The sequence below is a fragment of the Mobula birostris genome, chromosome 9 (genome assembly GCF_030028105.1).
Source record: "Mobula birostris isolate sMobBir1 chromosome 9, sMobBir1.hap1, whole genome shotgun sequence".
Taxonomy (NCBI): Eukaryota; Metazoa; Chordata; class Chondrichthyes; order Myliobatiformes; family Myliobatidae; genus Mobula; species Mobula birostris.
The window spans coordinates 67,223,965-67,236,527 of record NC_092378.1 but is presented as its reverse complement, the minus strand read 5'-3'; the positions used below and the strand labels follow the sequence as shown (position 1 = coordinate 67,236,527).

Genomic DNA, 12,563 nt, shown 5'->3' with positions numbered 1-12,563 from the left:
CAAAACGCAGTACCAACAGTCACACACGGCAGCAGCAGTGCACATATAGTACATACAAGATAGCAGTAAACATACAGTCACACAAAACATACATATATTTGGTCTGCCCCAATCCAGCATGGACGCCGCAGCACACTGCCTCCAGCATCTTCTCTCTATGCGGGAGGAGAAGATGGTGGCGCGCCTGCGTGTGCGCAGCTCTCCGGTGAAAAATGATATCGTATCTGTTAAATAGGGGCCATGGACAATTCTGATTTGATGGAGAATGGACGTGAAAGCACAGAGGAACATCTGGAGAAATTTCTGAAATGCCCGTTCGCTGCTGTCGTTACTGTGTGGTCGGGAATCTTTCAGAGGGTAGGCCTCAAGATCCCCGCCTTGCTTGCTTTTGGCGACCGAGAAGGAGGTCGAATCATTCGGACAGAGATGGCGCTCAGTACTCGGTGTCGGAGAGATGATCAGAGCTCGAAGTTTTCGGTTGACTCACAGTCGAATTGTGGTCGGCATGGCAGGGAGAGTTTTTCTTCCTTCTCCCGTCTGCGTGAGATGTGGGACATTTGAGAAACTTTGAACTTTACTGTGCTCATGGACTTCTTCATCAAATTATGGTATTGTGCACTGTTTGTAACTATATGTTATAATTATGTGGTTTTGTCAGTTTTTTTCAGTCTTGGTGTGTCCTGTGTTTTGTGATATCACACCGGAGGAAATAATGTATCATTTCTTAATGCATGCATTAATAAATGACAATAAAAGAGGACTACATGTCTTTATAATCTAATCTGAGCGGCTGCAACAGTGGGCCTGCAGCATGAGGCCTAGTCCATTCTACAAACAAGGCCACTCAGTTCCCCCACCAATAAACCAATAAATTGGACTTGCAGTATTCTACACTGCCAATGTCCAACAAGGTCTTGCAATCAGAAGAAAAACATCAAAAACATTCACTCGCTGTTAGACTGCACAACAACTCTGATGCCTTTCTGTAGCAGGCAGCAACATGGTTGCACAAAGTCCAGCTCCTCCAAAATCGAGTAACTTGTTGATGGAGGTAGTTCTACAGTCCTTGAAGTTCTGAATGTCCAGCAGCGTCTTGCAATCATAAAAACGTCAAAGGCACTTTTGGTTTGCCCCAGAGAGACAGCCACGTTGCCAATGCATAAATTCAGTCAGTTGAGAAGTCTCAGCCCAAAATGTCAACTGTTAATTAATTTCCATGAATCCTGCCTGACCTGCTGAGTTCCTCCAGCATTTTGTGTGTGTTGCTATGAAATAAATTTGCTTGCAACAAGTTACCACATGGCTTTATTGTCAAAGGTGACATTCATAAGCAGTTTTCTCGGGGAACTCTGATTTAACCAATTTGGAAGTTTTGTGAAATCATTAGCACTAGGTTTTAAGGCTTCAGCTAAACAAACAGATGTATACAAAAGTTTTTTTTAAATTAAGTGAATACAAACTCATGGCAGATCCCCTATTTCCAATCAAGAATGTAACAAATTTCATACCACAAGTTATACTATTTTATACAGTTTAGAGCAAGTCACGTGAAAATCTATAAGCTCACTTTCCAGTTGTTAAACCGTAAATACTGGATAGAGTGTACAATCAAATAATTCAATGCTTTAAATTTATCCCTTTTTTAAAGGAGAAGTGACACCATGTCAACTGAAACATGCAGCGAAGTGTATCGATTCTGCCAATACGAACACATTCCCAGGATGTGCTGGGGGAAGCCCACAAGTATTGCCAGATTTCTAGTGCCAATATAGCAAGCCCACAACTCACTAATCCTAACCCCTACATCTTTGGAACGTGCAAGGAAACTTAAAGCATGTGAGGAAACCCACACAGTCGTGGGGGAAAATGTACAAACTCTTTAAGAGACAGTGGCAGGAATTGAACCTGGGTCACAGGCGTTGTAATAGACTTACACCAACTACTATGCTACCATGCCACCCATTTCAGTGATATTTCACTTATTCCTCTCTTCTCCTTGACATTATTACAATTTTTACAATGATGATTTCCCCCCAGGTTATCCGCAATTCAACAGTTAAATGCAGGAAGCTACATGACAGAAACAACGCACAGGCAGAATGACTCACAGCTATTTTGTTTATAACTCTCTGTAGGGATCTGGCTAATTTCAGCAATAAATTGCTTTTTACATTAAATTAACTTCAAAATATTTTTCATCATTTGCACTACTTATTTACTTACTACCACTCGAACACATATGCTTATATGAAGATTGGGGAATGGGGGTTCAGACAGTCCCCAGGTTATGCAAGGGTTTTGTTCCTCTGAACTGTTCATAAGTCTATTCCTCTGTCAGAAATGTCTGTTTACATAGCTACAGTGCCTATAAAAAGTATTCACCCCACCCTGGAAGTTTTCAAGTTTTATTGTTTTACAACATTGAATCACAGTGGATTTAATTTGGCTTTTTTGACACTGACCGAAAGATTTTTTCGCATCAAAGTGAAAACAGATCTCTACAAAGATATCTAAAGTAATTACAAATGTAAAACACGAAATAATTGATTGCTTAAGTATTCATCCCCCCCCCCTTTAATGTGACGCACCAAATCATTGGTGCAGCCAATTGGCTTCAGAAGTCATATACAGTAATTAGTTAAATGGAGATCTATTTTTGGGGGGACCTGTGTGCAGTCAAGGTGTTTTAATTGATTGTAGTAAAAAAAAACACCTGTATCTGGAAGGTCCAACTGCTGGTCAATCAGTATCCTGGCAAAAATTATACTATGAAGACAAAAGAACACTCCAAGCAACTCCGCAAAAAGGTTATAGAAAAGCACAAGTCAGGAGATAGATACAAGAAAATTCCCAGTCACTTGGATTACAGTTAAGTCAATTACCAAGAAATAGAAATATGGCACAGCTGTAAATCTGCCTATACCAGGCTGTCCTCAAAAACTGATTAACTATACAAGAAGGGGTCTAGTGAGGAAGGCCACAAGAGACCTATGACAACTCTGGAGGAGTTACAAGCTTCAGTGGCTGAGATGTGAGAGACTTTGCATACAATTGTTGCCCAGGTGATTCATCAGTCACGGCTTTATGGGAAAGTGGCAAAAAGAAAGCCACTGTTAAAAAAAACTCATGAAATCTCAGCTAGAGTTTGCCAGAAGGCATGTGGAAGGCGGCTGTATGGTCTGATGAAACCTAAATTGAGCTTTTGGCCATTACACCAAACGCTATGTTTGGCATAAACCAAACTGCGCATATCATCAAAAATACACCATCCCTACCATGAAGCATGGTGGTGGCTTCATCACGCTGTGGGGATGTTTCACTGCAGCAGGTCCCAGAAATCCTGGAGGAAAACCTGATGTAGTCTGCAAGAGAACTGCGACTTGAGAGATTTGTTTTCCAGCAAGACAATGACCCAAAGCTACACAGGAATAGCTCAAAAACAACAAAGTTAGTCCTGGAGTGGCCAAGTCAGAGTCCAGACCTCAATCCAATTGGGAATTTGTGGCTGGACTTGAAGAGGACTATTCACTCATGATCCCTATGCAATCTGACAGAGCTTGAGCAGTTTTGTAAAGAAGAATGGGGAAAAATTGCAGTGTCCAGATGTGCAAAGCTGATAGAGACATATTCACACAGACTCAATGCTGTAATTGCTGCCAAAGATGCATCTAATAAATACTGACTTGAGGGGGGTGAATACTTTTTTCAGCACTGTACCTATATTGTACTGCTCTATAGACAGGGCATCAAATATTTACCCAAATGATACTCATAGTTAAACTAATGGAATATATACCATATTAAGTCATCCACAAATACCATGAAATATTTTATCACTAGAAAAAATGCTTGAAAATGCATGGGAGAATTTGTGTTAAAATGGATTTACACCGTCAGGTCTTTCGTAACCCAAGGCGCCCCTAAACTTCCAATTTCAGATATTGTGGGCAAACGTGAAACCTTCCCAGCAAAGTACAACATAATTCAGAGAGTGAAAAGTGAGTTTAAACTCTCACTTTGCAGTGACAATATCAGGTGACTGCCTCTCTTAAGCATCATGGCTTCTCAGTGTAGAATTAGTACAAAGTAGTCATCAATTTTTGCCATATTTTGTCCTGAGCTGGAGGAAATGATCCGAAGGCAAAGCACAGGGGATCCTAAATAACAGTCCAAGTGTTCCTTTCCACCATCACCATCGCATTACAGCCTCAGTGTATGCTGTTCACAAACTTACTCAAACTAGTGTACTTTACCAAAGCTTCTTCACAAGCACTTCCCATATCACTCTACGATGTAGACACTAGGTGTACAAGAATGGCATCTTCTCAGCCATACTTCGTAAGGAGTTTGAGGCGATTTGGTGTGTCACCAAAGACTAGCAAATTTCTACAAATGTACTGTGGAGTGTGTTCTAACTGGTTGCATCACCATCTGGTATGGATATGCCAGCGCATAGGATTGGAAAAAGCCAGAGGGTTGAAGACTCAGTCAGCTCCATCATGGGCACTAGCCTCCCACCACTGACAACATCTTCAAAAGGCAAAATCCATCATCCAGGAAGAACTCCTCATTACTACCATCAGGGAGGAGATACAGGGGTCTGAAGAACCACACTCAATGATTTAGGAACGTGGACCCAAGAACACTACCTCACTATTTTGCATGTTTTTATATATACATTTTTATTGCAATTTATGGTCATTTTTACATATTGCACTGTACTGTTGCCACAAACCATCACATTTCATGACATATCTCATTGATATTAAACCTGATTCTGATATCTACTACAGAGATAGTGTGGTGAAGATTCACTAGATCGGTTCCCGGGATGGTAGATTTGTCACAAGAGATTGAGTAGACTTTTATTCGCCAAAGCAGTGGTCTCAAAGTGGGTGGGGGGGGGGAGTCATGACACTCAGGCATTAAAAGATGAACTTCCAAATTTTATTCTATATACAACTCAAACCCACAAAGAATAGACAGGGTGTGGCTGCCTGCTGCGTACATCTCAGCTGCTGTTCTAATAGAAGAAAGTCTTTGTCTAAGCTGTAATTTTAAAACTAATCGCTGTTTCCAAACATTAATATATGGTAGTTTTTGCCTATGTTAATGGCTAGATTACACCAATTATATTTTAAAGACAGGCCCTCCGTTGGTCATGGTCGACCATAAATGTTGTGTCCTAGCTATATATGCAAGCTAGGACAGTGCAATATGGACAGCAACTGTTGCCCACAAAGCAGGCTCCCTCCTCTTCTCGCAGCTGATGAATCCAAAGGAAGGACAGAGACTAAAACAGTTTGGCACCAGCAGAGTCGCAGAATTTGGCAATTGGCACTGAACTCACCATAGGACTGTCTCAGGGACTCCAGTTCCGGATTTTTCCCCTTGGGGTTTACTCCTGAAGCCTTCCCCTCAAGCGGGTACCGTCACAAGGCAGAAGAGGTTTGAAATCAGTTCTCCATTACACCATTATTGTTAGTTTAGGTGAACCATATGGATAAGGTGAATCAACTGAATTATGATGAAAACCACTGTTCTGAAGTTTAGCACGGATATGACGTAACCTCATCGAATCCGGCATTTTTGGAGGACTCAACAGGGTCAATATGGAGAGGCTAAGGAGTCCAGAATGAAGGAGCATGGTATTATCTAACTAGCATGATACTATTGCAGCGCCAGCAATCCGCATTCATTTCCACCACTGTTGGTTAACAGGTTGTATGTTTTCCGTGACCAGGTGGGTTTCTTCCAGGTGTTCTAGTTTCCTTCCACTTTGCAAAGATGTACAGGTTAACAGATTCATTGGGCACATGGGTGTAATTGTTCAGCAAGGACTTGTTTGGCCAGAAGGGCCTGTTATCGTGCTGTAGGAAACCCATGTAGTCATGGAAAGAATGTATAAACTCCTTAGAGACTGGTGGGACTTGTACTATTATCAGCCAGTTATTAAATTAATGGCCAATAATCTACAATATCTGTTAATAAATAAACATTGGCTTTGATGCCCTTACTCTTCCTTGAATAATAGAGGAAGTAATAAATTACCATTCCATCATGGCTGATTTATTCTCCCTTTCCACCCCATTCTGCTGCCTTCTCCCTGTAACCTTTGACTCCCTGACTAATCAACCTCCACTTTAAATATACCCAATAACTAGGCCTTCATGGCCATCTGTGGCAATGAATTCCACAGATTCATCACTCTCTAGATAAAGGGATGTCCTTCTATTTTGAGGCTGTTTCCTCTGGTCTTAGACTCTCCCACTATATCAAGGCCTTTCAATATTTGATAGATTTCAATGAGATCCCCCCCATATTCTTCTAAACTCCAGCATTTATGGGCCCAAAGCCATCAAATGTGCCTTGCATGTTAACCTTTTCATTCTCAGATGGCCTAATTTTACCCCTATTTCTTATAGAAATAAGCAAAGGAGATAAGGACTAAGATTTATGTGGGCTGAAGGACCTGCTTATAAGCTATAGTGTTCCATAATTCTATGAAAGACTCATAATAGTTTCTGCCATGACCCATTCTCACTTTCTCCACCATAAACATGTGGACTGTACAAATTGGGACAATCATCACTAGTATTGGTTTATAACTGTCACATGTATCAAGATACAGTGAGAAGCTTGTCTTGTCTACTGTTCATACAGATCAGATCATTACACTGTGTATTTAGTTAGAATAAGGAAAAACAATAACAATGCAGAATAAAGCATAAAAGTATAGTGCACACAGGCACTAAAGTGCAAGATCGTGAGATAGACTGAGTCCATTTCTTAAAAATGACATGTACACCATACATGGAACTGAAAATACCAGTCATTCACCTCACAGTCAGGAAATTCACGGATCAGAGTGAAACATATCTCCAGAATATACACTTCTATCTGCAAGTAATCATCTGTACTGCACTATACCTTAAAAAACAGAAGATTTGCCAAATTATTTGCTTTAAAAAAAACTAGAATGCTGACAATGAACCAGACTGCAAGCCTGCATCCTCTCAAGTGCTAGTGCATTAATCCTTTTCCAGTGATTTCTGTTTGACTGCGCATGGGTAGCAGGTACATGGAAGCCCATCTTTACAATAATCAACTGCTAACTCTAAACGAAAAACCTCAAGTACCTTGACTTCAGTGCTAAAATAAGCAAGATTCCAGCAGACAGTGACAGAATCATAACTGATTCTGACTGATTTCCCTTGAACTTCTAACTAGAATTAATCAGTGATGAGCAACTAAACCATGTGCCCACACCATTCTGAGATTTGGACGAACAATGCAGAGATATAATTTCAGAATTCCACCCTGGCAACAGGACAATTTAAACTCAAGAGGTTCTGCAGATGCTAGAAATCCAGAGCAAAATGCACAAAATGCTGGGGAAACTCAGCAGGTCAGGCAGCATCTATAGAGGGGAATAAATAGTCGATGTTTCAGGCCGTGACCCTTTTTCAGGACTCGGCCCAAAGCATCGACTGCTTATTCAATAGACAATAGACAATAGGTGCAGGAGTAGGCCATTCGGCCCTTTGAGCCAGCACCACTATTCACTGTGATCATGGCTGATCATCCACAATCAGTATCCAGTTCCTGACTTATCCCCATAACTTTTGATTCCACTATCTTTGAGAGCTCTATCCATCTCTTTCTTGAAAGCATCCAGAGACTTGGCCTCCACAGCCTTCTGGGGCAGAGCACTCCATACATCCACCACTCTCTGGGTGAAAAAGTTTTTCCTCAACTCCGTTCTAAATGGCCTACCCCTTATTCTTAAACTGTGGCCTCTGGTTCTGGACTCACCCATCAGCGGGAACATGCTTCCTGCCTCCAGCGTGTCCAATCCCTTAATAATCTTATATTTTCAATAAGATCCCCTCTCAGTCTTCTAAATTCCAGAGTATACAAGCCCAGTCGCTCCAATCTTTCGACATATGACAGTCCTGCCATCCCAGGAATTAACCTTGTGAACCTACACTGCACTCCCTCAATAGCAAGAATGTCCTTCCTCAAATTTGGAGACCAAAACTGCACACAGTACTCCAGGTGTGGTCTCACCAGGGCCCTGTACAGTTGCAGAAGGACCTCTTTGCTCTTATACTCAATTCCCCTCGTTATGAAGGCCAGCATATTCCTCTCCATAGCTGCTGCCAAGACCTGCTGAGTTTCCCCAGCATTTTGTGTGTGTGTTTCACTGGATTTCCAGTATCAGCAGAATCTCGTGTTTATGTATAATTTAAATTTGAATCACCTTGGAATCTGAGTATCAATGGTCATAAAAATAGCATTTTCCTCCCCATCCTGGCCATATGTGATTCTACACCCACAATGATATGGATCAATCGGCTCACCAAGATATCCAGTTGTTTCTATCGTTAAAATGAGAATAAAACCCACAAGCAATGAACTTGTAAATGTCAAGTCACTCTGAACTGAAATTGACCTTGTCCAGACTCCTGTCCAACAGCCACATCTACAGTTTTGGTAAATAGGATACTTAACCGATGACCACACAATAGTCAGCAAGGACAGGCCACTTCTGTGCTTCACGACTAATCAAACAAAACACTCAGAATGTCTAACTTCATACTGTTCACCTATCAGTAGGGCACTGAGGAGTGCGGTAGAACAGAGGGATCTGGGAATAAAAATCCTTAATTCCTTAAAAGAGGCATCACAGGGTCACAAAGAAAACTTTTCAGATATTGACTTTCAGAAATCAGAGTATCCAGTACAGGAGTAGAGAGGTTATGTTGAAGTTGAAACATGACAGTTTTTTATTGATTCTATTGTATTTCTTTGTTCTACTGTGAATGCCTGCAAGAAAATGAATCTCAGGTTTTATATGGTGACATACACGTACTTTGATAATAAACTTACTTTGAAATTTGAAGTTGTATAATAGATTGGGGAGACCTAATTTGGAATATTGTGTGCAGTTCCGGTCACTGCCCTACAAGAAAGATGTACATAAGGTTGAAAGAATACAGAGAAAATTTACAAGGATGTTGCTGTGATTTGAAGACCTCAATTATCGTGAAAGGTTGAATAGGTTAGGATTTATAGGAAAATGATAGAGGTATATAAAATTATGAAGGGGAGAGATGGGTTAATTACAAACAACCTTTTTCCACTGAGGTTGAGTGAGACTACAACTAGAGGTCATAGGTTAAGAGTGAAAGGTGGAATATTTACCTGAGAGAAAACTTCTTCACTCAGAGAGTAATGCAAGTGTGGAATAAGCTGCCAGCAGAAGCAGGTTTGATTTCAACATATCAGAAAAGTTCACACAAGTACATGGATGCGAAGGGTATGGAGGCATATAGTTCAGGGATTACTGTCAATGGGACATGGCAGAATAATAGTTCAGTACAGACTAGTTGAGGACTGAAGAGTATTTTTCTGTGTTGTAGTGCTCAATGATTTTGGCTGCAATGTGTCATACCTTTTAAGTGCACTGCAGGTGCTTTGAGGCTGTTCCAACATCTCCCAAATGAAAAAGAGTTTGAATTGTAAAATTGTTGTTTCATTAGTCACTGCGTCACAAGGCACAGAACAGCCCTTTTGGCCATTCTGACCATCATGTACCCACCTGTACCAATCCTATTTACCAACAACCTGGGTATTGCAAGGTCAATTCAGCTCAGATTCACTGCTACTAAATGAATAAGGTGAATGCCCACTCAATAAACCACCAACATGCCCAACAGCCCATGGGGGAAGGCCCATCCCAACTCACCTTATGGAGAATAGGCAGAATAATGGTTCAGCACAGATTAGATGGGCCAAAAGGCCTGCTTCTGTGCTGTAGTGCTCTATGACTCTACCACTGGAGTACTTAAACAAGAGTGACAGCAGTGCTCAATAGTGGCTGAACAGCACCATCTCTTCTAGAACAAAGGATGGCTTAAATACTGTTGGCATTCTCAATGACACCCACATCCAGTATGTAAGGGAAATAAACTCTTTGTACCTGAATGTTGTCACCAGAAATTATGCTAATTTTGCATTATATCATTTGGTACCCTACATCATCTTCAAAAAATACAAAATTAAGCTACTAAAACCAAGAATTAACAGTTTGAACAGTCCCACAGGAATTGCACAACAGCTTATTAGTCAGACTGAATTGTGCTACTATTTTCACAGTATAATCTCTGCACAACATTTGAAATTTACAATCTTAACACAAATTTCACAGGACAACCAAACAGCACTTTCATCAGTAATTTCAAATTTTCTTTTTGTAAAGTTTGCAATATAGCATGAGACACAAGAACATAAATTTCTATTCTCCATACTTCAAAAAAAAGTGAAAGAAATAAATAGTCCATCATTTATCATTGAAATTTCTATTCATGATATTCTGTCAAAACCAGAATGACTTAAAACATAAGACTCTCAGCTTCAAAAAATAGTTTAACCCATTAGCAAATGACATATACAATTTATAAACACTGTTAAACACGTGTCATCTCATATTGTAAAGGAATTAATATCATTCAAGAACAATTTCCTCTGGAAAGTACGCAGAGCAGGGATGGTTCCGAAGTGACAGGGTGACAGGAATCAATTCTACACACAACTGGTAGTGAAAGTCAGTAACTGGCTCATAGAAACTGAAACTCTGAATGGACTGAAAAGTTAGATTTAATTTTAAGGACAATGTGAAATATACAACCAAGACAAAAAAAAAAGATTATGTTGCAGATCTGGTGAAGAGGACTGGCAGCTGCTGAGGTACACAGAGTAAAATGCTATCTCTAAGTAATATACAGACACAGCAACGCGGGTCATCCAGCTCCAAATGTTCCACGGGAAGCACAAAAGGAAGATTGGGACAGCAAGAGAGGGAAGCTGTGGAGATAGACTCGGGGAAAAATTACTCAGGGAAGTTTGTGGTTGTGGGGAGGGAGAGTGTAGGAGAGGTGGGGGCCTGGGGAGAGGAGAAGGACAAGGGGAGAGAGAGTTGTGGGAGGGGGTTCAGGGGAAAAGGCGTAACAGGTGGGGGAATGAGAGGATGGTGATTGGGGAGGTGAAGAGAGTTAATGGAGATGGGGATTGAAGACAGAGAATGGTGGGAGGGTAGGAGATTGGAGGAGGAGAAAGTGAGGGATTGGAGAAGGGCGAGGGGATTGAGAAAACAGGAAAGGGGAGGGATTTGGGAGGAAGGGGTCGGGGTTAACATGATTGCAAGTGAGGGAGGGAGGATTAACATGATTGCAAGGGAGGGTTAACGGGAATGCGAGGGAGATGGGGGTTGGTTAATGGGTTTGCGGGGGGGGGAGAGAAAGAAGGTTAACGAAATTGCAAGAAATAAATTTGAGGTATGGGGGAAGGAACTCCAACAAGAGGCTCAATAACAAGGGGCGGGGCCCGCTACCCCTAGACCATCCATAGCGACTGACGGACCGGCGACACGCTCCCCGGACGCCGAAGCCGAGGGTGAGACTCCGGGTCGCCTCACTCAGGCCAGGGAGCTGGGGTCGCCCAATAACGGGACGGAGAGTGCGCGGGGAGGGCGGAGAAGACATCGGGGTTGAGGACCTCCTTCTCCCCCCCCCCCAACGCATGGCTCTCTCGGACGGAGCTAAGGGCCGGCGCACCGCACTCTCTCTCACCTCAGGATGCAGCAGCGGGCCACAGGCCGCCTCCTTCTCCAACTCCTCCAGGTGACGGTCCGCCATCCTCAGGCGTCCTGCTGCATTCTGGGAAACGCAGTCGCCGCTGCCGCACGCCAGGCTCTACCTGTCGATCACAAAGAACGGCTCGATCGCTGAGCCCGACTAATCGATTTCCGCCAGGGCGACCGATCGAGTTGCCTCCCCTACGCATGCGAAGTTCTTTGTCAATGACTGATTACCGCATTCCGATCCAAACATTACATGCTGCACGTACCAATGTCTTGTATAACTGTTATCGAGGTAGAACAAGGTAAAACAATAAAAGTAGAGGGTCAGCAACTTTAAATTCCTCGGTGTTATCATTTAAGAAGACTTGTCCTGGGCCCAGCACGTAAGTATAATTACGAAGTACAGCGTCGCCTCTACTTCCTTGGAAGTTTGTAAAGATTCAGCATAACAGTTAAAACTTTGACAAACTTTTGCAGATGTGTGGTGGAGAGTATATCGACTGGCAGTATCACATACTGGTATGGAAATACCCTACTGTTTTGTGCACTTTATGCAGTCCTGGGTAGGTCTGTAGCCTAGTGTAGTTTTGTGTTGTTTTTTTTATGTAGTTTCGTGTAGTTTTTGTATTGTTTATGTAGCACCATGGTCCTGAAAACGTTGTCTCGTTTTTACTGTGTACTGTACCAGCAGTTATGGTCGAAATGACAATAAAAAGTGACGTGACTTGAACGGCCTTGACCGGAAAATCCTTCAAAAAGTAGTGGATATGGCCCAGTCCATCAAGGGTAAAGCCCTCCCCCCCATTGAACGCATCTATCCGGGGCGTTGCTGCCATCCGGAAGCTGCAGGAGCGTCAGGACTCACAACCCAGGTTCAGAAACGGTTATTACACCCCAGCCATTAAGCTCTTGAACCAGT

General features: G+C 42.1%; 1 protein-coding gene across 6 annotated transcripts in view; it reads right to left on the bottom strand.

Moving 5' to 3' along the window:
- The window catches only part of zdhhc17 (zinc finger DHHC-type palmitoyltransferase 17), a 135,722-nt gene extending 123,990 nt beyond the window's left edge, over positions 1-11,732 (bottom strand). For all 6 annotated transcript variants that reach the window (XM_072268215.1, XM_072268216.1, XM_072268218.1 and 3 more), the window contains exon 1: positions 11,634-11,732. In XM_072268215.1, coding sequence (XP_072124316.1) covers positions 11,634-11,699 — 66 coding nt within the window. In that variant the 5' untranslated portion in view covers positions 11,700-11,732. The remainder of the gene's footprint in view (positions 1-11,633) is intronic.
- Positions 11,733-12,563: the final 831 nt, after the last annotated feature.